General features: G+C 28.7%; 2 protein-coding genes and 2 long non-coding RNA genes across 5 annotated transcripts; 1 reads left to right on the top strand and 3 right to left on the bottom strand.

The window, feature by feature from the left end:
* Positions 1-4952: 4952 nt before the first annotated feature.
* LOC118073892 (trypsin-like) lies at positions 4953-7178 on the top strand. The gene is made up of 5 exons (XM_035094681.1): positions 4953-5088; positions 5305-5459; positions 6057-6397; positions 6476-6697; positions 6948-7178. The coding sequence occupies exons 2-5, from the start codon at positions 5402-5404 to the stop codon at positions 7125-7127; spliced, it is 801 nt and encodes a 266-aa protein (XP_034950572.1). The 5' UTR covers positions 4953-5088; positions 5305-5401; the 3' UTR covers positions 7128-7178.
* Positions 7179-8863: 1685 nt separating this feature from the next.
* LOC118073898 (uncharacterized) lies at positions 8864-9737 on the bottom strand. Its single transcript, XR_004691148.1, has 2 exons — positions 9688-9737; positions 8864-9611 (listed from the first exon to the last, which is right to left on the bottom strand). It is a non-coding gene; the product is annotated as an uncharacterized lncRNA (long non-coding RNA).
* A 1077-nt stretch (positions 9738-10814) lies between these two features.
* LOC118073897 (uncharacterized) lies at positions 10815-13425 on the bottom strand. Of its 2 annotated transcripts, XR_004691147.1 has the most exons (5): positions 13202-13425; positions 12179-12346; positions 11403-11536; positions 10960-11299; positions 10815-10847 (listed from the first exon to the last, which is right to left on the bottom strand). It is a non-coding gene; the product is annotated as an uncharacterized lncRNA (long non-coding RNA). The 2 variants fall into 2 exon arrangements; XR_004691146.1 differs by having other exon boundaries at positions 10960-11536.
* Positions 13426-16138: 2713 nt separating this feature from the next.
* LOC118073991 (uncharacterized) lies at positions 16139-24220 on the bottom strand. The gene is made up of 8 exons (XM_035094820.1): positions 23206-24220; positions 22533-23077; positions 22140-22442; positions 20737-21131; positions 20250-20397; positions 19281-19808; positions 18868-19170; positions 16139-18233 (listed from the first exon to the last, which is right to left on the bottom strand). Exons 2-8 carry the CDS (start codon positions 23058-23060, stop codon positions 17838-17840), a joined length of 2601 nt encoding a protein of 866 aa, XP_034950711.1. The 5' UTR covers positions 23061-23077; positions 23206-24220; the 3' UTR covers positions 16139-17837.
* Between the last annotated feature and the right edge of the window lie 942 nt (positions 24221-25162).

Genomic DNA, 25162 nt, shown 5'->3' with positions numbered 1-25162 from the left:
CCTAATTTTTTTGTAGATCATGTGATGTTTTCCTTCAGTGCCTCAATTCAATTATAATATTTTCAAATGTTTGTTTATTTAAAAATCTAATATTACTCTGAAGACTATGCAAACAAAAACAAAATATTAAACTATTAATCGTTATTTTACAAACTCTTGAATTATTATAAATTTATATAAAATTAAATAACAATTTTTTTTTTTTTAGTTATTTCTATAACATATTGAAGCTTAGTTAATACTCAACTCCATGACAACTCATTCAAAAAATGAGAACTCAACTCTATTTTTCTTATGAACACCTAAACAGATCACATCACTGTATTTAACGCATTTCCGGTAGTATTTTAATTCTACAACACCTAAAATACATCGTTGATTCTAAGCATCATAAAATTAAGCTTCAAAAATACCAACAATTCCACTGAAAAATCCTGACAGTTCTCATTTAAAAAAAAAAAAGAAGAAATAATAGTTGAACTAGAGTTAGACTGAAGAAGGAAGCTCTTGTCAGGCAGGATCTCATATATAACTATGTTATATGATTAGCCGCATCTTGTGTTTTACATTTTATCGCTGATGCTAGAAATCCCTCAAATCTCCAACATTCTAGAGAAGACAGACGACACCTTGGGTATGTGTCAGCTCTAAAATTTGGTGCTACGTAATCATGGTATTTACAAATAGACTCCTACACCTTTTTCGAAGCATCATGATGGATTAAAAAGCTAAACCCACATCCACATGAAATTTCCAACATCATGACAAGTATCTATATTTCAACTGTCATCAGCTATCATAACTACAGGGAGTGTTATTTTCATTCTTACATGATTTTTTTTTTTTTTTTCAAATTGTGATTATATAACATATATATTATCGAAATTAATAAGTAGCACGTGCATGTGTAATTAGTAATTAAATTGACATTATTATCTGAGTATTAATAAATGAGATAGTGATTGAATAATGTAATATTTTGATCAGGTATATGAGAAATAAAAGTTTATAATAAATTAAATTAATAAGTATTTTGTCTGTTTGACCAGTCGCGACAGTGTTTGATATAAATCAAATTTGCACAGCTAATTTCGTCTACACGAATCATTCAACTGTTTATACTTCAAATAGTTTGAATCGTAAAAAATGGGGCTGCCAAAAAGGATTAGTTGGAAAGAAAGTGGAGGAATGAATATAGGGGAAGAAGAGACATGAAATAAAACTATTCTGATAAGTATAAGAATAAGTAAACATACTTTATTTTAGTTGAAAATATGCAAACAGTAAATAAAAAAAAACTTTTTCCACTAATTAGTTATTTCAATTGGTTTCTTGAAGGAGTCGTGTGTTTCGAAACAAGCTCGAGTTTCAATAACATTGCAGAAGATAAGTTCATTATAAAAAATAATAATAATAATTGACAAGTGAAAACATATGTTTATTCCAGCTGTGATTTATAACTTGTCACTTTTAGATGTTAATTGTCACTATCAATGTGCTCATGGGTAAACATTATTTTATATCTTTAATAATATTTTGTGCCAAGTCCACCAACAGCTTGACAAATTTATTTTTACCTAGATTTATATATCATATTATTTTTCTCTATTTGTAATTCAACGTAACATCTATGTCTAATTTATAAATATGATATATAAATATCTCTATAAAATGTCATGTATGTAAAATAATAACGACATGTGCTATAATCGAATGTCATCAACATTTGACATGGACTGCAGTTGACATGTGCTGCATAATAAATCATCTTGTTCATCGTCTTGTTTTATAAATGTTGCTTAATCTCTGTTATACATTTTACTCCTCATTTTACTGAACAGCAAATAATTAATTTTATTATTATTATTATTTTTAATAAAATCTATGTGACCAAATAATATTATGATTCATATAATTTATTTTAATATGAATTGAGATTACCAGAAGCTTGTTGATAATGTGTTTTAATATATTAATAAGAATTTCAATTGAATAGCATTTTTCGTGGAAAATAATAATGGATCAATTAAGATGATTAGATGTGTAATAAAATATTTTATTTTTTCCAATCTATGAATACGTCAACTGGCATTGTTAGGAAAAATCATCCCATTGTCCTAGAAATTTTAAAACATGAGAATTCTTAAGTATCTAGATGAATATGTCTGTAACAATATCTCCAACTACTGACACTTCAACACATTGTTGTTACATGAACCTTATGTATTTTATTTTTCTAAGAAAAGAAAGTCTTTTCTCTTCCTTTAAAATATATATTTTTTACTATTCCAAAAATATTGATAATCATCAATCATTACTTTCAAATTTATCCCTTAAATAATATCATTATAACAAAGATTTTAAATAATAATAATTAATATTGAAAATTAGCAATTCTATAAGCATTATTATTAATGTTTAATTGAATAACAAAATTAAATTTTATTATTGGTATTGATTGAGTTTAAAAATAAATAACTACAAGTAGATGTTAAAAATACAAAAATAATTTGTCAGAGGAAAAATTTTTTTTTAATTAAAACTGAACTATTTGTATTTACATAATTCTTTTGAAATGTCACGACGACTTTGCTTATTATTAAGAGGATCACAACGACACATTGAAGAGACTAACAAGCGTTAAATAGAGCACACGTTCATCTACATAGACACAAACAAATGTCGAGATATATGAATGGAAATTTGACCATCAGCACCCGCAAAGCTTGCTACGAACTCATACATAAATAAAACTGTTGAATTTGATGCTCTACACAGAATATGACGTAGAAATGTGGGTGCAAGTGGTACGTGGAAAAAATAAAATGAAACGTGTGTAGGAGAAAAAGAGAGTGAAGCGTGCGAGCATTTTGGACCACAGGGTGTCTGAGGGATGTCTCTCTACCCTGTGGAGTAACAGTAACACGTCCCATGTATAACATGAAGCACTTCATAGTGCTAGGGGGTATGAAGGGAGATAACTAAACGTAAAGAGAAATGAGGGATACAATATATAACCTGGAGAAGAGCAGAGAACGAGGCGGGAGCTGTTAAGTTGTCTAACAGATGTCTCACTACATGAATCCAACATCTAAATAGCTATTCTTCTGATACTACTGGCAATGTATTTTTGCTTTTCTAAATCCAATTTTATGAGTCCAATTGGCTTCAACCCGAACTATATGATGCCTCACAATTCTAGATAATGATGCTTTTTCCATCTCTGTCTCTCTTGTTGGATGCTTAATTGATGAACATGGCATGATTGTATTGACATTAGAACACTATTTTTTTCTCGTTAAGCAGAAGAAAATTAATTGTTTACATTTAAATGGAATATTTATTATTTTATGACTGAAAATATTATTATTAATTATTGTATTCTTTTTTATTTGATGAAGAGATTTTAAAATTATTATTCGAAAGTATTTTTCCAGCTGCCAAAAATTATTCTAATATTTATCATAACCTAGAAATGATTTTACAATTCAGTTTTCATCTAAAACAGAACAATTCTAAATACTAGTTATTTTGATTCTTAATGCAACAAATTATTAGACATTCCTGAATTAATTTTATTTTAATATTCAATAAAATTGGAATAAATACTGGCTTCCTCAATAGAAAAAATCTTCATCTATTTATTGAGTGGAGAATAACGCTGTGAATATAAAAAAAAAATTACATAATAAAACCTGCATGTCAGAATGCGGTTTCAAAAAAAATTCCTAGAACATAAAAACAAATTTTCTGCCCATAAATCGTGTTTTGCATTTTTCAGTTCTGATAGTTAAAAATAAAAATGAACAATATTATATTTATCAGCAGGAATCAAAGTTGACATTTGTAAACCTATCCTATTCTAATTGTTATGAATAGAAACTAGAGTAACTCCTCACCTGGTCTCATTTAACTAAAATCCACGTGAACTCCGCGTGGGGGCGAATAACGACTTCCTGGTGATTTTATTTTATCGTTTCACCAATAGAAAACGACTCATATGCAAGCTATAACAACTAGAACGTGTCGTTTTTGTCGGTAGACAACAAGACAACAAATAAGGATCGAAAGCAAAAAAAAAAGAGGAGAAAAAAATAAAAAGGAGTATTGTAGAGTGGTGAGTTGCTCGTGCGCACGATCCATTATGATGTAACATTCGGTCATTCTAGAACTCTGCAACAAACAGGCCAACAAGGGGATCACCTGCTATACCCGAAAATCAATAAAGACATCCACGAACCTTCGACTAAACTGCTAACAAGCTCTTGATGTGAATCTTTTCTTATGTGTGACTTTTCGTCTTTATTCTATAATGCTTCCAAGTGAATTCTCCAATGGTGATTGAATAAAAAAAACCTGGACAAACCAGATCAGTCATTCATCTTCTCTTTTGCTGACTAACTGGAACATTTACCAAAAAATTATTCAATCCAATTGGTCTATTTTCCAAACATTTACTCCAGCTTTTTTCTAATCTTTATACTTTGTCCTTCAACATTTCTTAAAATTGATCAACATTTTATCATTATGTTAATATTTTTTTTTAATCCAGTAGAGTTTAAAATAATGAATGACATCTCTACAGCAACTAACAATTTTAATAAACCAGACCTAGAATGAGTTTTAAAAGAGAAATGACTTTGATGCTCCAAAAGATCCCAGGTTTTTCATCAACCACCAGGAAAATTAGCTTTCCAATGTTTTTGATGGAAATTTGTTAATCTTCAACAATAGGATAATCCATTGATGTTCATGAAGAAGTCTCCAACTCAGAATTTAAATCGACATTTCCAAGATCCTACAATTAATTTTATGTTGGACAAATAAATATAACCCGAAAGAGATATTCACAGGAATTGATTTAAAGTTCTATATAAATAAGATAGAGTTTACAATCAGAGGGAATGGTTTACTTGTAAGTCATAAAGTATCCAAGATTAACACATTGTAGACAACAACTGTATTATATATCTACAGCTTAACTACACTGATCTATTCAGGAGGCGGGCAAGCTATTAAAATGCCCATTTCATGTTTCTTTATAACGAAAAATATTTCTTATAACTCTTTTATGTATATCCGTAAAATGTATGTGCTCATTAAAAAATTTAAAACTTGCACGTGTTGGTAATAATCATAAACGAAATGGATCAGTAAAATAGGGTGTTACTAATAACGTTAACTGTTAATAAACAATGTTGTAACATTTTCCTTTAAATTATTTGCATATATGTACAAGTGTGATTTAATATTTTCTTTTTATTTGGAAAGTAACTATTTAACACCAATTTTTTATTTTTACAGGTGTTATGAATAATTAGTTCATTTAGTGCATTTATTCTTGGATATAAATAACTCCAACAATTCACCTTAATTTTAGTTTGAATACTCAGCTTTCAACATGAGATACTTTGCTTTTTCAACACTTTTGGTCATCACGATTATCTTATTAGTGAAAGGTAAGAAATTTAATTTAATATGATTTTTTAATTTTTTTTACATCAAACAGAATAACGAAATAAATTATTGGACACCAGAAAAACAATTATTCCAATATTTGGTAATTTTTCTACTGTTCAATTACATCTCAAGCTTGTTCTAAATGTTCCAGGATAATTTTTCTTTTACAATTATCTCCATGTCAATGTGATTATTATCCAAAATCAGGTGTAAAAAGCATTTAGATATGGCCATAAAAGATGAGCTACTTTACCTCATGGTCTGGAAAAAAATTCATGAAAAGATAAAGTGTTAGCTACGGTAATAGAAGTGCAAATGACTATTAGAAGTCAATTCTATTTTAAATCGCTATGAAAATCGGTCAGCATCACTTAATTTTTGAATGCTTAGGAATTTTTCTCTGAATAGTGCAGGAAACGCTCCTTGATGAATCAATTTTTTTAACAAATCAATTTTCTTTGACTGGAAATTACGACTTTTTAGTGTCTATTATTTATGAAATGGTTTTTTATGTCCATCGTAATGTCATAATTATTAGTCATAAATTTTCCTCAAACATATTGGAGCATGGAAATTGATAACTATTTTAATTACAGGCACTGCTGGGAAACGTCCGACTAAAATAGTTGGAGGAGGATATGCTAAAATTGAAGATTTTCCATTTATGGTTGCTCTGGAGAATGGATATACTTGGCAAACATGTGGTGCTATGCTTATCAGCCCACGTCATGCGTTGACAGCAGCTCATTGTGTTGTAAATGGTCGTGAAGAGAATGATCCATATAGGTACGAATTACGTTGGTATAATATTGTATCTGGAGATAGTAACCGACAAAATGTGGACACTGTTCAAGTTCACAAAGTCGTTCGACTTGATGTTCACAAGAGTTTCATTGGTTATCCACCTCCTTTTGTTGGAGACATTGCTGTTATAACTGTAAGTAGAAATTAATTCTTTCACTCATGATGTTTGATAACAGCAGATCGTAATATTTTTGTGTATTGGTATTTCAAGCTTGATGAACCTATTAAAATTGGACCTACTCGAAGACCAGCAGGCTTACCATCACGACGGTATGGTAGAGGTGAACATGGAGTAATACTTGGATGGGGATGGACACAACCTGAGAACGGTGTATCACAAAGAGATCTCAAAAAAGCACCAATGACTATTGACAGAGATATTGATGGCTATAAATTTGAAGGTATTGAAAGAGAGGGAATCGCATTCTGTAATGTAAGTATTCTAAAAGTTTATAATTTTTTTTTGGCATTGAACAAATGATTTCTCGAGCATTTTTTGCTTTGAATGATCAGGCAATGATTTTTTGGTTGATCTTTGGTAATAACAACATTAAAAAATATTCAGACATGTTAATTTCATTGTTAAAATTAGAGAAATAATCATAAATCAAAGCTCAATCATTGCTTATTATGTTCCATTCTTTTGATCACATGGGAATTAAATTTATCAACTTTATTTTCAGGGTGATAGCGGTGGACCTTTCTATATCAACGGAGAAGTCTATGGTATAATTTCACACTCTATTGACTGTACAGGAAATACACCTGGAGTTTTTACCAATGTTTACGATTATAAAGATTGGATTGAACAAATTGTCCAAGGTTTACATCCTAGCGAATCAGCTGAATTAAGAGTCAAATAAATCTAATAAGTAGTTTTTTTTTTTTTAAATAAAATAAAAATGATGCAGACACATGTAGATAGTTTAGTAATAGTTCTTTAGAATTTACCAATTGAATTGGAAAAAAACTCGATGGACATGTAATTTTAACGAAAAAGTAACAAGGACACCCCTCTGAGATACTAACGACTTACATCTACACATCGTTGGTACATTTTCTTTTCGGTCTCGTGTCAAGTTTAGTTCGCCCGTTTATAACTAGTGAGAAACGCAATGCTAGTCGCGTGCCTTCTTTTTTGTTCTAGCCGCAGGGGTACTGATACAAGCTGCACGTGCATTTAAAGCATCGGTATCCCCTTTTGCATCGTCTAATCTCCATTGCTTGTGTAATGTGTGTAAATATTATTTACATCGGCATGTTCACCACTTGTACTTAAATTAAAATCTTTAGCAACATTTTATTAACTATCTGTAAAAATCATCTCCAAGTTTATTCTCATTGAATTGATAACATTCTTTCATAGACACTTTAAATGAAAAGAATTCCATTTATTTTCTTATTAAAGTTTTTAATCACTGAAACTTTTAAAAAAACATATACAAAATAGATAACACACTGCCAAAAAATTGTAATTAATGAAAAAATGTTACTAAAAAACTCAAATCTTGATAAATTTATAAGGGCGTGGCATCAAAACAAAGTAAAGCATTCCATCCCCTTGAACATTTTGGTCGTCCACGTCTACATGGACGGTGTCATTAAACTGCTCGTTACCGAGCTTGCCGAGCGTGTCTACGTCAACCTAACTCTGTGCGATTCTGAACCAAACCAACCCCATCCTCTTTTCTCACTCCCATCATTGTCGTTTCTGTTGCACTCGGTGATTGGTTACATTACCGATACGCGCGTCCCATGTCAGTGTGGTGCTGTTACTGCAATCGCGGTGAATTCGCGCCGTTCACTCCTTTGACGAGGAAAACAACCCTTAGAATGCGATCTCTACTTCTATACCCCACGATTTCACGTTCTCACGAAATTCAAACTAAAACTGAGTTATAGTTTCCAGCTAAAACCGCAAAATTATTCGATCTAGCAATGTGTGGGTACAAGTTGATCAATATCCATCAAATATTTATTTATAAAACCTTCCAATCATTTTTTTTAGAACGCTAACCCATTGATTATTTTAATTAAAATTCATCATATAATTTAATAAAGCAGAAATAATTATTATGTTTAACAATGAAGATTTTCTGATCCATTACTTCTTAAGGTAATACAGGATTATTCTCGTAATTTGTACCTACAATAAAAAAAGAAGATTAAAAAAAGGGTTGTTGACATCACTCTGTGGGAGATCATACAGGGGGAGAATACTTTATCTCTTCATTATATATATGTTACCCCTATATGGTCTATGAAAGTTTACCGATTTAGATGTCATGATTTCTGTCTAGAATTATATTTATTACAGATACAAACCCTATTCCTATTTATGGAGTGTAAGCTCTGATAATCATATGTGAATACACTCATAATCATCATCACAACACCACACACACTTACTTTATCTATCAATATTTATTTATTCATAATTCCATCACCAAAAAATAACCTAAAAAAAATTTTTTTTTATTATTAATTACTTTTTTTATTAACACATGTTTAAAAATAGTAAACAACTAACAGCTTCATTCGAAAAATCTAGAGTAGTCCCTTTTGAGAGTGTAGTTTTACTGCTTTCAATTATAATGTATCAATACGATGTCAAGCCAGTGTAGGTTTTAAATTACTGTTTAGTAAGAAAAAGGGAGTTTCATTTAATTTTTCAAAATAGACAAAATTACTACGGTGGTATGATAAAGGTCAACATTTTCTTTAATCTCCAAAAGCTGAAATTGTACACTTTTCAACATCTGCCTGTCATTGGTTGTTATGCTTTTCCAAGTTTCTCTACTGCAGCTTTTTTCCAGGCTTGAAACAAGAATCTGGCATCAGATCGTCGTTATACCAAAAAACTACCCTTTTCTTATGGCTTCCAGCACTCACGTACCACCTCTTGTACTCGTCACATCCAAACTTCCAGAAACAAACTTGTGACTGATGATTTGTATGATTGATCAAACTAACCTAAAACTTGTAACTTTTATTTTCAATCTAAGAACTGTATTTAGTATTATGTCATAATAATGAAGACTTTTATTTCATATAAGTCAGCAATTTTGATATAAGAATTGACATAGATGTAACAGAATAAAATAAATTAATAAAAAAGAACAGTATCAAAAGTGGCTATCATTATAACATTGACAAGACAGACGTCGATGAAAAAGTTATCGGCACGCACAAACGAAGAAGAGATATGATGTACGTTTATGAAGTGCCAGTCACGTGTCGCAGTAGTGATACAACGATATCATTTTCTGTAGGTTGGTTCGTGGACAAGAGTTATACACGTGCCGCACGACGTGAAATCTCAGGACTCTAGTTTATTACACGTCACCCTAGAACACAAACCGACGCATCAAACGATTCATTGCTTGATCATAATCACATTTAGCTTTTGCCATTTATACTCACAGCTCTTATTTTGCCCTTGGCAATACAAACCTATCATACGTCAATGAAATATGCGACTATTATCTTTTCATTTTAAAATTGACAGAAATTGTGATTCTGAATTTTTCATAACTGTCTTATCAATTAATCAAGACTTATTAGATAATATTTAATTTCTTTGTTAAATTAAAAATATGATTTTTATGATGGATTATAAATGGATTAAAATTATCGATAATAAAATAAAAGTGTTGTAGAGTTGAGAAAGAGGAAGCAAGTGGTAATAATTGTCGACTTATAAGATTAGTTTTTGCTCGGAAAGATGTTGATAGAAAGTACACAATATAAATTTGACTCCAAAAATAATTTTGGAGTAAAGCTAGAAGATTCAGCACTTCAAACTGTTGATTGTCAGTTGAGACGAATAAAATTTAAAATAAAATATCAGTGTACTAGATTATCAAATAAATAAAATTGATTGGAGAAAATTTATTTAACTCGATCACTGTGATGTCTCTGACCAGAATAATTATTTATGTAAATTATTTGACTGAATTTTCGATGACATTCAAGGATCAGAAAGCTATTCCTAGGCAGAAGTGATGAGAAATGATAAGTCTTGTTTTCCATATCATGACATGGTGAAATTTTTAGATATTTGTGGTCTTATAATGTAAAACGAATAATTTTGAAAATATTATCCCTTTAAAAAATAATTTATTGGTATTTGAGTGTTCACTCAACTCATTGCACAGCAGGCTGTTATTTTTCTGGGATTCATCAGCTTTATCAGTTTACAATCTGTCCAGGTATCTTTCAGCCTCCCTCATCCCTAGATATGAGGTCTGATATCTTCGACCTGATCGAGTTTTTCATACTTTCATAACATATCTTATCTTTACCCCAACAAACTGCTAATTTTACAGTGAAAATGGAAAACTGTTGAATAATATTATCTAACATTAGTCAAATATTTTGTGACACAACTTTCTTCTAAATTGGAATTCAACCGTGAATGAAAAGTCATTTTTAAATTGTACAAATTACTCTTACAGCTTCAAATATAGTTCATTCATCAGTAACCCAAGCACTTAAATATTTTTTGTAAATTTACATACCTTTTCAAAATTTTAATGTATCAAATTTTTTTCAACTCTTTTTTAACACTCTAGCACCAGTGGCTGTAAAAAAAAATTTCTAACTGATAAATTTATTACACTTAAAAATTCCTTAAAGAATATATAAAAGGATGTATTTCTCAATAAAAATTCATAAATAGACTTAGTAATTTACTTTTAGACTTCTAGAAACTAAACTTCATTTTATTTCCCTTCAACAAAGGGTTTTTTTTTCACAGCATACCAGGGCATTCGAGAAAGTGAATTGACTTTGGCCATGCACATTTATGACACTCTGAAAATAAGGTAAAAAAGAGAGAGAGAGAGAGAGAAAGAGAGAGGAGGAGCCAAAAGAAAAATGGTTAGTAAGGAGAAAGTGTGTGGCTTACCAGTAGAGTCAGTTCTGAGCTTCTATCCCAATAACTGACCCATAAATTCACTAGTTATGATTTACTGTATTTTTCAGGAGCATTCTATGAGCTTGGTAAACTTTCAATACTCTTCTGGCCGCAAGACTACAAACATTTGCGCAATTGTCAATGTCCTGACCCTCGGTAATGACGAAGAAAATAAAACGACCAGACTTGGTTTTGTATGTTGCTCATAATATATACATACTGTTGAATTATATCCCTTGACAGTCATATTTCATAATTTTATGGCTTTGACTCAATGACAATTTTTCCACTTTCTACCATCTTTTATTGATGGTATTAATTTCAATTATTCTTCTGTTTCATGGTAATCTTCACCTAGAAATATTACTGTAATTAATTATAAATTTCATTGAAATATTATCACATTATTTAATTTAATATAAATTTAAAATAAAAAGAAAAAAAATAGTGGGAAAGTTTAGTTTTAAATTCTTGGATATCATGATTCAAATATCACTTTCTCAGTGTCTGAATATTTATTTAATAAAAATTTTCATTTATTATTTGAGTCAAATAAAAGGAAGTTTCTTTTTTTTTTTGACAAAAGAAGCAACAAAAAAATTACAATAAAAAGGTATCTTTGGTTCTAGGATGAACAAAAGTGAAATTTTTAAATAAAAGAAGTGAATTTTATTAAGTTGATTCAATATTAAGTGAACAATTGTCGTTTATGGCCGATATTAAATTCATTGTTACAACTTTTATATTACACTTTTAAATTATATTGCTTTTCAACATTTAAGGAAAAATCCTACTCTAAAGATTTTAAAAATAAAACATTAATTTTATGTTTTTCTTATCTTTAAATGTTTGTAGAAAATCAAAATAGTGGGCCAAAGTTATAATTTTTTATGGAAAAAATATTCTAAAAAATCATTGATTGATTTGAATGTTAATGTCTTGTAACTGTAAATATCTATAAAAATCTAAAAGCTTTGAAATAATATTTTCGTTTACCTCATAAACCAATTTGTTGAAGCGTCGCTAGGTTTTTTGGTTTTTATTATTTGTGAACAATATATTTGTTAACTCCAGTAATTTTTATTTATTTGAAAAGGTTTCCAATCAATTGAACATTGAGAAGACAAGCAACATTATCCAGTACAATTGATCTGATTTATTTGCCTGAAAAAATTAAAAAAATGTAGGTTCGAATTAATGTGGTAAATTCTTAGACAGAATTAATCTCTAAAGTCTTCAATGTTCCGCCGCTCAATATAGAATTCGCAAAAATTATACTCGAATTTTTGATTACAATAATCATTCATTTAGGATGCTTTCTTTTAAGAGACACAACGAAACATTCAAGAAAGAAATCAATGTGATATTTTTTAATTTTAAATTCTATTCTTCTCAGTCTAAGAAAAATTGATCGCAATCAACAATTTGTAGTTCTGAATCAAAGCTACATTGAGAAAAAAATTTATTCAAATACATTTTGCTAAATTCAATAAAATATTTTATTGCGAATATTTACAATTTTTTTTATCAATGAAAGGTCATTTTGATGCAAGAATTATTTTCTTAGTGTACCAGGGGGGGTACAAGCGTGCAAAAATTATATTTCATCATTAAATTAAACATTTCTCACGGATATAATAATAACCAATGCTTTTTTGAAGAAAGGAAATACTTTAGTATGATTGGTTATTCTTATCGCCAGTTAATTTTCTATCAGACTTCTTTACATAGCATACAGTTCAAATAGAATACAATGATACATAAATTGAGCTGATGAAATAATAAATTTTCACAATGCTTTAATTATGCGACTTTAAATCAAAGACAATATTTAAAACTACGCAGTATCATTTGAATTTATACTTATTCTATAAATTATTACGGAATAATTAGAAAAATCTATAACATACACAGCAAGTGATATTTCTTAATCTTTCTGCAAATATGTATCATCATTAATTTTTTTTTAGTATTAATAATAGATTAATCATAGAATGATATAAATATTAATCGACTTACATCTTTATTGCTTAATGGCACAGTTGTGGTAATATGGTTTCAGCCATCGTTTAAAATTTGTTGAAACTATCAACATCTGTTTATCAAAATGATATTAATAATGTGACACATAATTTGCTAAAACAAATTTCCATTTTTTTCGTACTAATTTTTTTTTTACAGGCGATTGAATATTATTTCGCCTTTACATCAATCAATAGCTCATTTTACTCTTCAATCAAACAAACTCAACCAACAAAGAAAAATGTTATTGAAAAATTTTCTTAGAGTCAAATCAACCCGTAGTTGACCGGTAGAGGGCCTGATTGTTGAACTGAACTGTTGTAGGGCGAATCACTACAACTTGGTAAAATTAATCTTTGGAGAAGAGTCATCATTGATGACCCATCGTGATTTTGTGGAGTTGAAGCTCAGAATCTCAATCACACGTTACAATGTAATGTAACAATTTTGACACTCAATAGAAAGTTTTGACTAGAGCAGCCATTTTATTCAAATACTGCGTCTTACTTAGCTATTTATAAATTTATAAAAACTATAAATTAAAAACAATTATGTGTTAAGTTATTGTATAATTGATTGCAATCGATGTCTAACATTTCACTTTTTTTCTGTGTTAACATACCTTTATTGGTTTTGTTATTGAAATAAAACCAATAAAAATTTCTATAATAAAAAAAAATATTAATAGAATAATGAGCTCCAAGGAACATAACTCACAATTGACGTTTTCAAATACCTACTAAAAGGTTGTTGACATGTTATTTGTCTCGCAGTTGATGGTATTCCAATATTGAATGTTAGATAACCTCAATTTTTTATCAAATACTTAATACAAAAAAAAATATTTAAGCAGCTAAGAAACTTTAGTTGCGAATAACTTATCAATTACCAATGAAAATCGTTGGTGATTACTATACAAGAATCCCACGCACCCAGCCCGCATTTCTAGCCTGTTCAGTTTAACATTGATCTAAAGCCATTTAACTCAATCAATTTTTTTCACCAAATTATATAAAAGCTTACTAAACGACTTATTAACTCAAATCTCACGGGTGTATTGTTGCATCATAAAAAAGGCAGAAATTTATTACCTGATGTTGTCACTAATTAAGCAGCAAAGTACGTATCAATAAATACACCCCTATATTTTCAGAAAGCATGCATTTAAACCATTCTCTGATTTGTAGATTGCTCGTGTTGAAAAAGAACTGCGGGTTTCATGATGTACAGTAATTGAATATTTGTTTGTCACCCTTGTATTAATCCAAGATATTATATTTGTATTGTAACTATGACCGTTCATCAACAGCTTCCTAAATTTGTTAGCTGTGGGCACTTTGTTGATCTAATCGTCACTATATCTCCAGTTTAAATGATATATATTTTATTGCTTTTCATCATCTATGTTGCTTTTATCCATCATTTCTTCGTACCTTCTTTGTTAACTGTTCAATAAAAGCATCTAATAAGGAAGTGTGTGAATAACTCGCGTACAAAAAATTATTTCTCAGATGCTAGCTGAGTAATAACTCTACATTCAGTGAATGGACTCTATTACTTGAAGCATGATTTATCAGTATATACATTTTTTTTATTAATTAATGATCATTGCATTCAATTTTTAGGATCTGTTATTCATGTGGAAACTGCTTCAACCCAAAGATTCAAGTGTTGTTATATTTTTCCTGGTGATTTTAACTCTTGTTAAATATTATTTACAGTAATTCTATGTTGATATTGTTGGAATATTCTGATTTAAACTAAAAAAATAATATGAAATGAATTACAATAATTTATGAGAATAATTGTAAATGTTGATGTTAATTAATTGATGGGTGAACATAACTTTTTTTTTAATCATTAATTGAATTTATTTATAAATGATAACATTTAATACTCCGTCGCAATGCTTAACCATGCGAGTAGAAATGAAGATTTGGAGTCAATGAACCTGTTATTATGTATTTTAAATATTTAATATAGACATGAGCTTAATTCAAAAAAGGAAAATTATTTAAAGATTAAAAAAAATTATTATTATAATTTTTAAACTCTAGTAATTATTTTTTTAGATGATATTTCAATGTAATGACATCAACAACATGTGTGAGGAAACATTTCTTTTAAACAAAAAATAATAAAATTATTTAGAAAAGTTAATTTTCAATGATGAGTTATAAAAAATGATGTTTTCAATGTATTTTAGGGTAAGTAACAAATATTTATCATCCTCACAAACCTTTAACCATCAACAGAAGCATAGCTAATTAGTAGAGCATTCAGTCATTTTAGCAAATTCGTGGGAATTATAAGCCCACAAAAGCCAAATTTGTTGGAGTTTTAAAGTCAGCATCACACCTCCAACGACCTTCATCGTCATGGACCCAATTTGGTCCTCGCAAAAGACATTAAACAGGATCCAGGTCAAAGAACTTTCTTCCATCTTTCAAAGATGTTTAAAGACTAATGAATAGAGCAGGTCACTTTGTGACATCCCAATCCAGATTTTTACAAACAATATTTTTTTCTTTATTTCAAACATAATAGAAAGCAAGAAAAACTTATACAAACAATTGTAATTATTTACTTAAAGTTTGACAGAAATTGCACATTAAAATTTTAATACACAAATAAACCATTTTTTTACTTTTTTATAAATTAAAAAAATGATTCATTATCCAGAAAATAAATTAATTGACAATTGAAATGATTATTTTGATTTTAGGATGATAATGATTGAAAAAAAAAATAGCAAAAGTATAATTATATTCATCGATTAAATAATTTACTATATTTAATATCAAATAAATAATGAAGATGTTTAATACATATATTTTATTAGTACAAAGTACTATAAATTAAAAAATATATTGCATTACATTTCAATACATATACATATATTTAGTTTAAAAAAACGTTTATTTGATACGCACAATATGATAAAAAAAATTCTTTTTAAACATTCAGTCATATTCAATTAAACAATTATTTGAATAACAGAAAATATGTTACTGTCATTTTTTTTTATTCAACAATAGAAAATGTGGGTGGCACTTAAAAAACTGAATAAAAATTTTTCCACTTTTCTGTATCATAGTATCGTAATCTCTTTTTGTATTCTAGGATCAACCCTTCGGCCATTCTACATTTATTTCGTAATTTGAAATGTCCGTTCTCATATAAAACAATTATTCCGGTAAATTAATCAATTGAAACGGCCACCATCCTAATCAATACTGAAAGACGAATGTATTGTGGTTATTCAACGGAAGACGATGACGGATCGTCAGCGGGAGATTCAATCGAGCCATCGTACTTGACAAATCGCAGGATTACCTAAGGTATTTATGACATAGGTTAAATTCGATCCAGCTCACTGACTTCATGAGAACTTAAAATTTCTTATTGTTATTAATATTAATATAACAAACATAAAAGAGGTGTTATTTTTAAGTATCTTATATTTATTAAATGCTGGCTAGATGTATTTTTCACTGATGATAAATGAAAGTTATTAATATTCTTCACATATTTCTACAACAATTCTCTTCACAGTAGTCTACTAGAAATTTGTCCAAATCAGTGTTATGGATGATTAGTAAGAACTATTAGACAAATAAATTTAAAAAAGTTTGTACAGAAATATTATTCATACCACAGATATTTAGGTGATAGAAATAGTATTTGAAAAAAAAGAGCAATTTTCTTTGCACCCCATAAGCATTTTCTCTCTCGACATGACTAATATGCGTTGCAAGCTACTGGAATTTTCATGGTATTGACGACCGAGTAACCTGGATACCACGAATATTAAAGCGTGTAGCTCCTGTTTTTCAGACTTTCTCATATTCTTTTTTGTCAAGTCGTCCAGTAGCCTTGACTTTCCACAGGTCTATTATCTTTGGAGTTGAAAATGCCCCCAGAGACACCAAAATCAAGCTACTGATTTCGATTTAACCGTGGCCTTACTTTACAACCCAGTAGCCCTGGGTTGACCACTAGCATTGATTTACTGCTTATAGGTGGTTGCACGACCGAGTGACTGACTGACGTCTTGACTAGATGAACGCGCGGGTACATAAATTGACAGGCTGCTGTGCTGGGGGATACGGAGGAAAGAATGAAAAAGCAAAGAGAAATTTGCCATGAGAGATACCTCTTAGCATCTTTTGACCTTTCTTTTTTCACTCTTGGAGACAAACTCTTCGTGGCTCTTTTCTATCTCATCTGCACTTCTCTCTTCTATTCTCAGGATCTAAAGCCACCCATCGAGGCTTGCCACAACAATTTCTATGTTCACGATGTAGGTTACCAAGGCGAACACCGCGGGGTTTTACCTACTGCTTTACTGCCCTACAATAAATCAATGTTACTGTTTTTCTGCACTCTTAGACAGTAGCCCTGCGTAAAAATTTACTTCCACAACATGCTGTGCACTTGAAAATAGGTCTTCAAGAAAAAAGAACCTCTGTTGCGTAAGGGTTGTTATCCTTCTATTTATTATGTTTCCTAGAATTCACATTTTCCATTTGTTTTCGAGTTTCTAATTTTCTAAAATGAAAGGCTGCTTCTTAAAATTTTTTTCACTCAATCAAAGTTGATTATTATTTTATTATTTATTCATCCAAATTATCTAGTCTAAGTATCCCTTCTCTAGCATCGAAGGGATCATCTTTTTTAAAGCTTTTACAGCTCGTGGATTTTTGAAAATATCCATTTTCGTTGTTCCTTTTGTGAGACATTCATCGAGTCCTTCAATATCCGATGTATCTGCTATCATTCTTGGGAAGAATATCAGTCCAGACATGATTCCATAAATTCTTCTTTTGTACATCGACTTCTTGATATCTTTCATAGTTGGTGGTTTTGTTTTGCAGTTTAAATTCTTCATAGTTGTTGTCAGAGTCTTCAAGTATTTTTCCAGAAAAAAATCGTCGTAATCTACTTTAAGCTTCACTTCAGGACAGGTATTGAGGAAGTAGTGTAAGTCTACTGCTGGTGAAGTCCACACCGTTAGTTGATAGTCCAACTATAATTAAATAATAATTATCTAATGTAAAAAAAAATTTCAATGTTTTAAGCAGTTTTGAAAAAATATATTAAATCATTTTTCAAAATGAGCGTTGCTTTTTATCAATCACTAATTCATGTTAAAATAATTAAAATAAGATAAAAATTTTGTTACTATAATTATTTAATTATCAAGATATAATTTCTGATGATGAAAATAATTATAAATTATTGCTTTAACAAATAGAATAATAAATTAATTTTTTTTCCGGTGAATAGATAAATTTCTAACTTTCTTGTGATACACTAAGATAAATAAGAAGAAATGAGAATATAAAATAATAATTTTACTTAAAAAAAATTTTATTACTTATACAAAAATAAAAATTTTTCTTCGATCAACCAGGTTTCATTTTGTCAGCCATTTTGTTCATTAGTATCAGTAAAAAGCATGAATGCTAATGATAGTCAAATAATAGAAATGATGGCGACAAATGTGGTGATTGAGATTACCCATTCCACTCTCAGTATTTGTTGAATTGATTTATAGTGGGGCAAAGCAATGGAGACCACGAGATATCATAAACACAGTATATGATTTCTCATAAATTTCAATAAAATCATTCGTGCAGTTTTTTTAATAATCAACTTACCAGTCTAACATCAATTGGAGTGTGATTTTCATCTTCTTTAAACATAATATTTGTGATCCAACAATCGCCATGGTTTAAAACGCAAAATTCATCATCACTATACTCAGTGACTTGAAGAATTCGTTTTCGTTGCGTCGCTAGAAGTTTTTTCAACTTATCAGAAGCTAATTGAGCCCATGGTTCTGGCCATCCACGAATTTTGTCAGCTATTTTCTCAATGATAAAATCCAAAAAGTTGTACATGTTGATGTGAGTTTCTTCCGATACGGCTCTTGATATAAAACTTTGAAGGTATCCAGGTTGCTAAAAAGTAATAACACAATGGAAAGTGTGAGTTTTTCTGGGTCACAGAATGGTTGAAAATTGTTTGAATGTTGATTTATAGATAATATTAATAGAATAATCTACAATACCTTTTCATTGAAAGCAACAGATCCAGCATGAAATTGAGCAATAGCTTCGATGGCTTTTAGCATATGGGCTTTTGATAAACCTTCTTGACGGCACTTGTTACTAAATCCACAAGAATTCAAGTCTTCTAGTATAATTGTTGGTGGTTGCATTGATCCGCAAAAGAATCGTGGCGCAAACTTTCGTCCGACGAGTCGCTCCAAAACAGGTAGTACATTTTTAAATACCATCAACTCAACATTAAATATGTCATTTTCTCTAATATAATCTAATCCAAATCCTGGTAAAGGTTCTTCTTTTAATATTAGATGAATTATTTTCTCCACTCGTTCATTTGATTTGTCTTTTTCAATACAAGTATATCTTAATGAAAATCTCCACAACTGACTGAGAAAATTCTGCCCCTTTGCACATGCTGCTCGCTTATTGACCATCGCCACATCTTGAATTGTTCCGTCTCGCAATCCATTCTGAAGAATTTTTTCAAAAATTATATTTGTCCAGTTAATATTTTCAAATACTATTTCATCCTAAAAATCAAAGTAAATTCATTTTAAGCTCTAGATTTTAAGCTATTTATCGTTAACTATTTTTAAACTAATAATCATCATTTTTATCATATATATATAAGGTTTATATCCACTCATTTAAAGCATTAGATAACTTCAAGTTGTCAAAGTAATTTTAAATTAAACTTCTAGCTATGCTATTGACACAAATTGTTCTCTACTGTATTTTAAAAAAAGACAGAGTGTGATATTGACTTTAACTTCAATAATAAAATTGAATTATATTAAAAAAAAAAAAACTTAAAAATAGTAAGCCATAGCTATGAGTAAATTTAAAACTGTTTCAAACATTTTACTTATAAAAATGAAACTAAGTTAATTTTAGAAAAAATAATTTATCAATTAGAATTATGATATATTTTAGAAGATCATTCAATAAAAAATACTACAGCTTTATCTTACCTTTCTTATGATATCTTCAATAGAGTTGGATAGCATTCCAAATTTTCGATTTACCGGTATCGTCGAAGTGTTCATGATCAGACGAATGTTCACACTGATCGAGTTACCTCTGACAACTCGCAACTGCGTATTAATGCTGTTTGCACAATTTTAATGGTTGTTGTACCCACGTTTACCAACTGCTAATTTATTATGTGATGATTAAAAGAGTTCTTAAATATCGTTTCGTTATCTCGTCATTTTAAATTGAATATCATTCATTGGGCACTGAACTATGTAGGGACGATTAAAGTTTAGTGATGTTTGAAATTGAGCAATCAATGCAGGAAAATATTTAAATAAAATGCACACCACATCATACATTAAGAAACAAAATATCTAATCACTTAATATTCTTTGATAAATATTTTATAATATGCTTTTCTTTATCATATGGCTATTATTTATTAAACATTAATTATTTTTATGTTATAATTATTTTTTGTATTAATCAAGGTATCCACGTTCGTTCATTATTGGGATCACTTTTCTTAAAGTCTTTATTGCTTCTGGATTTTTATATACTTCTAAACCCCAACGTTCTTGCTCTAAGATCTCATCAATTGAATTAACGTCTTTTTGATCAGCTATGATTTTTGGATAATATACTAGTCCAGTTAATTGAGCTAAAGCTTTTCTTTTGATCATGGAATTTTGTAGTTCACTAAAAGTCAATGATTTTCTGCTGCATTTCAACTCTTCCATCGTTCCATTGAGAGTTTCTAGATATTTTGTGATAAAAAAGTCATCTAAATTACACTTGATATTTGGCTCTGGACACAAGTTTAAGAAATACAATAGATCTATTGCTGGAGATGACCAGTTACACATTTGATAATCCACCTGTAAAGGGTTTTTATTAGATTACTTTGAAACTTTTTTTTCTATTAAACTATGATATAGGTCTGCTTGGAAGAAATTAAAACTTTAAGATATTATTATTTAAAGTTTCAGATTGATATGCTAATAATGTTACTTGGTAACAGATTTCTAAAATACTATTTCAGCTATTTTTTAAACAATATCTGTTCATTATTTACTGAAGCAGAATTAGTGGCTTTGTAGAGAAAGTCTTTTTTCCTTTCACATGCTAATTCTATTCAATTTGATTAAAGTTTTAAATTTTTAAACAAGTTATGAGTTGGAAACTGCAAATAAAAATTTCTATAGTGTTTCATTTTAATATTTTGTAGCATTAAAATGTAAGAGATGGATGGAAGCTAATAATAAGTAATAAATAGAATAAAGCTAGTATTTGTTGGAATATTTTTCTTCAAAGAGCTTTTAAAACCCGACCATTGGTTTCAAAAAAATGCCTGGATTCGATTTTAAGATTGCAATTTGAACAAGGAACTTCAATTATTAAAATTACTTGTACTGTTTAAAAATTTAGCTAAGATAATAGAATACAATGAATTTTGCTATTCAAAAATTACTTATAATAAACCATAAATCATTTCGAAAACATGTTATTCACTTCAAATCATATCAATTTTTTTTTCTCATCTACTTATTTCATACTTATTTACTTTAGAAACGTGTTATTTGTGAAATAAATTCCACGTTATCAAATGTTTTGTTCAACTGAAAATGATTATTCAAAATAAACAAATTATTCTATCAACTAAAGCTATTTCTAAGACGATCAATAACAAATATTGAGATGATAAATAATTAGTAATATTATTAAAGTATTAAATTCTTAGAAACAGGCCTTGACATTGAGAAAAAAATTTTCACTATACCAAAAAATGTTCATTTATTCAAAACTTTGATTTTATTAATTAAAAAAAAATATTATTTGCTCATAGTAAATTTCTTTCTCAGTGTATAATAATTATTTTTACATACTAATCTGACTTCTTGTGGTTCACCAATTTCATTCTCTTTAAACATTATATTATTTAACCAACAATCGCCATGATTGAGCACTTGAAACTCATTATGATCACATTCAATAATTGCTTTCAGATTTTCACAAATGTTTATGGCCAGTTTTTTAATCTTCGGAGCTGCTTTTATACAGTTCTCGTCATTCCATTCATTAATAATCTCACCAAGATAACTGATACTATGCTCAATCATTCTGAAAAAATTCGGATGCTTGATATCTGATGGAAAATATTTGTCAAATTGTTCTAGACATTTTGGCTCCTAAAAAAGTAATTATAACGTTAACATAATTTTTTTTTAAATTTAATATTATATATAACAGTTTAAAATGATATAATTTAAATCACTTACCTTTTCACTGAAAGCAACCGAGCCAGCATGAAACTTTGCAATAGTTTCCATCACCATCAGTACATGAGACTCGGAAAATCCTCTTAAAAGATTCACATTTCGAAATCCGGAAACTTCTAGATCATCCATTGTGATGGTACTTGGTTCAGAGGTCGCGTGTATAAATGTTGGACCTATTTTTAATCCAACAAGATGTTCAATTTTAGGTAAAATTTTTTTTAAAACTGTTGATTCAATATTAAATATTTTCAGTGCTTGTAACTCTTTTGACCATATTCCTTCAGCTAGTTCTTCTTTGATAATTAAATGAAGGATATTTTCAATTTCATTTCTAGAACTTAATTTAGAATAAGATGAGCAAGAATATTTAATTGATAATCTTTTTAATACACTACAATAATTTGTTCCTTTCTCTATATCTGCATCCTTCTCCAATATTTCCTTGACTTTGATACTTTTATCATTAAATCTTTTTCGTAAAATTTGTTCGTAATAATTCTCTTTAGAATCAAAATTGTTTAAGGCCATGATTGTCAAAATATATGCTATAAATAAATGAATTTAGAAATTATTTATTTCATTGACATGATCATAAATTAATCAAAAAGATAGTTATTCAGTAAGATGAATAAAAATTCTTTAAATTATTTTAAATGTTGATGATCATACACACCTAGTTATTGATCTAAAATTTAATTAAAAAATTATCCAATATTCTAAAAACACTTAATTAAATAAAAAGTTTGTTTACACAAAAATAAAATGTCGATATGACCGATTAGTTTTGGAGAATTTTCATATCACACTTGCACTTTGCGATCATAAATATGTATTCTATCTAATCAATTATTCAGTAAAATGATTAAATTGTTAAAATATTTCCAACATTTCTATGAAAATGATAACTGATTTACCAATTTTGTAAAATAAGCTTTAAGTGAATATAAAATACATCAAAGTGCATACAGCCTTTTATAGTTTCTTCATATACATTATGATCCTATGAAGCATATTGCAAAGCTCATTCATGATATTGTATATATTATATTTTTTCATTGTTTAAGTCATAAAATAGTTTATAATTTATATACGAAGAAATCTCATTTCATGTCATTTATAATGAATTTATCACCTTGAAGAGCTTAACGTAAATATCCAACTTAATCCCTGTACTTGAAATGTCATTTTTTCAAGCTGTCACACGTTGTCAGTGTCTCGGTGGAATCAAATAGTGTCATGAGTAGAAATCCTCTCATCAAAACATCAATTTGATATTGACCTACATTTGATTGTTTACCAGTTGACTTATCTAATGTGTTTCTATTATTATTCTTTTGAAATAAAGTTAAACATTTGATTATTAGTCTTGCTTTATAAAATATTAAAGTACTAAATATTCATTTGAACCGTCTTATAAATTTTTAACAGGTTCTTATATATTTTCACAATTATCAAAAAATCAATTAAAACTATTTATAGTGTAAGAGAATCAGAGGTTATGATTTTTTGACAGTACTGAAAGACAATGTTTGTGACTTTTAAATAGTATTAATCTTTTTATGTTACTTGACTTTGTGATTCTGCTATAAATCATAGTCAATCCAATGCATATCATGTTTATGTACAACAGATTAATAAATAAAAATGATATATAAACACATTAGATTATAGATTTTGCATGCTCATTTTGTAAATACTAATATACTGTAACTACCGTATCTCTTGATGCAAAAATGAATTATACTTTTCGCATAGATGGCAATTAATATAAATATATTCAATCGTTTTTCTTGATAATATCAAACTATTTTTTATCAAGTCTTCAAAGTTTATAGAGTAAAAAATTAGAATATCAATCAAATAATTTTTTAAAAATTATTTTTTACTAAATAGAAACAAAGTTTATAAAAATTAATACCATAAATGGTTCTTCTTTTAATTAAGTATTTTCTTTGAATTCCAAAAAATAACAAACAAAAAAATTTTTTACTCAGTCGGTAAAATATAATGATTTTTTATTACAACAATTAAATCAGATAAATCAATTAAATGATTGATGATTGTTAACGAGAATTTATGATTTGTAACTTATTTTAGGTTTTTTATCAATGTATTACCTTGTGATAAAAAGATAAAAAAAACCCACATCAATGATTTATAAGCTAGAGCTAAATTGTAGTCATCTAAAAAACAAGTAGTCGCATTAATAAATTAATAAAATTTTTTTGGTAAATGATATTTGGTAACTTCCAAGCCAACTTAATACAATGCAGTATAAAAGGTCAATATCTTCTAAAAATTATTTCGAAATTGAAACATTTATTATTATAAACGAATAATCGTTATTCACAATGATCTTAATCATCCATATATCCTTGATTAAATTGTTTTATGGTTATTGACCTGTGGATGTATGACAGACTGGCGCAAGATAAAACGTAAAATACTTGTTGCGCCATGAGATAACACGAACGTTCTTTTGTGTAAATACATAAACGAACTCCACAAAACTTTACAGATATTTAAATTAATTTTTTTTATCACTTAATAATCTTAAACCTAAACTAGATGTAATATTAAAAAACCTAATATGAATTAACGAATATTCAATAATATTCATGTCCGCGTTT

Source organism: Chelonus insularis, unplaced genomic scaffold (assembly GCF_013357705.1).
Source record: "Chelonus insularis isolate UGA/USDA-ARS -01 unplaced genomic scaffold, ASM1335770v1 scaffold_714_pilon, whole genome shotgun sequence".
In the NCBI taxonomy this organism is placed as follows: domain Eukaryota; kingdom Metazoa; phylum Arthropoda; class Insecta; order Hymenoptera; family Braconidae; genus Chelonus; species Chelonus insularis.
Note: the sequence above shows the minus strand (reverse complement) of the source record. Positions and strands in the feature narration are given on the sequence as shown.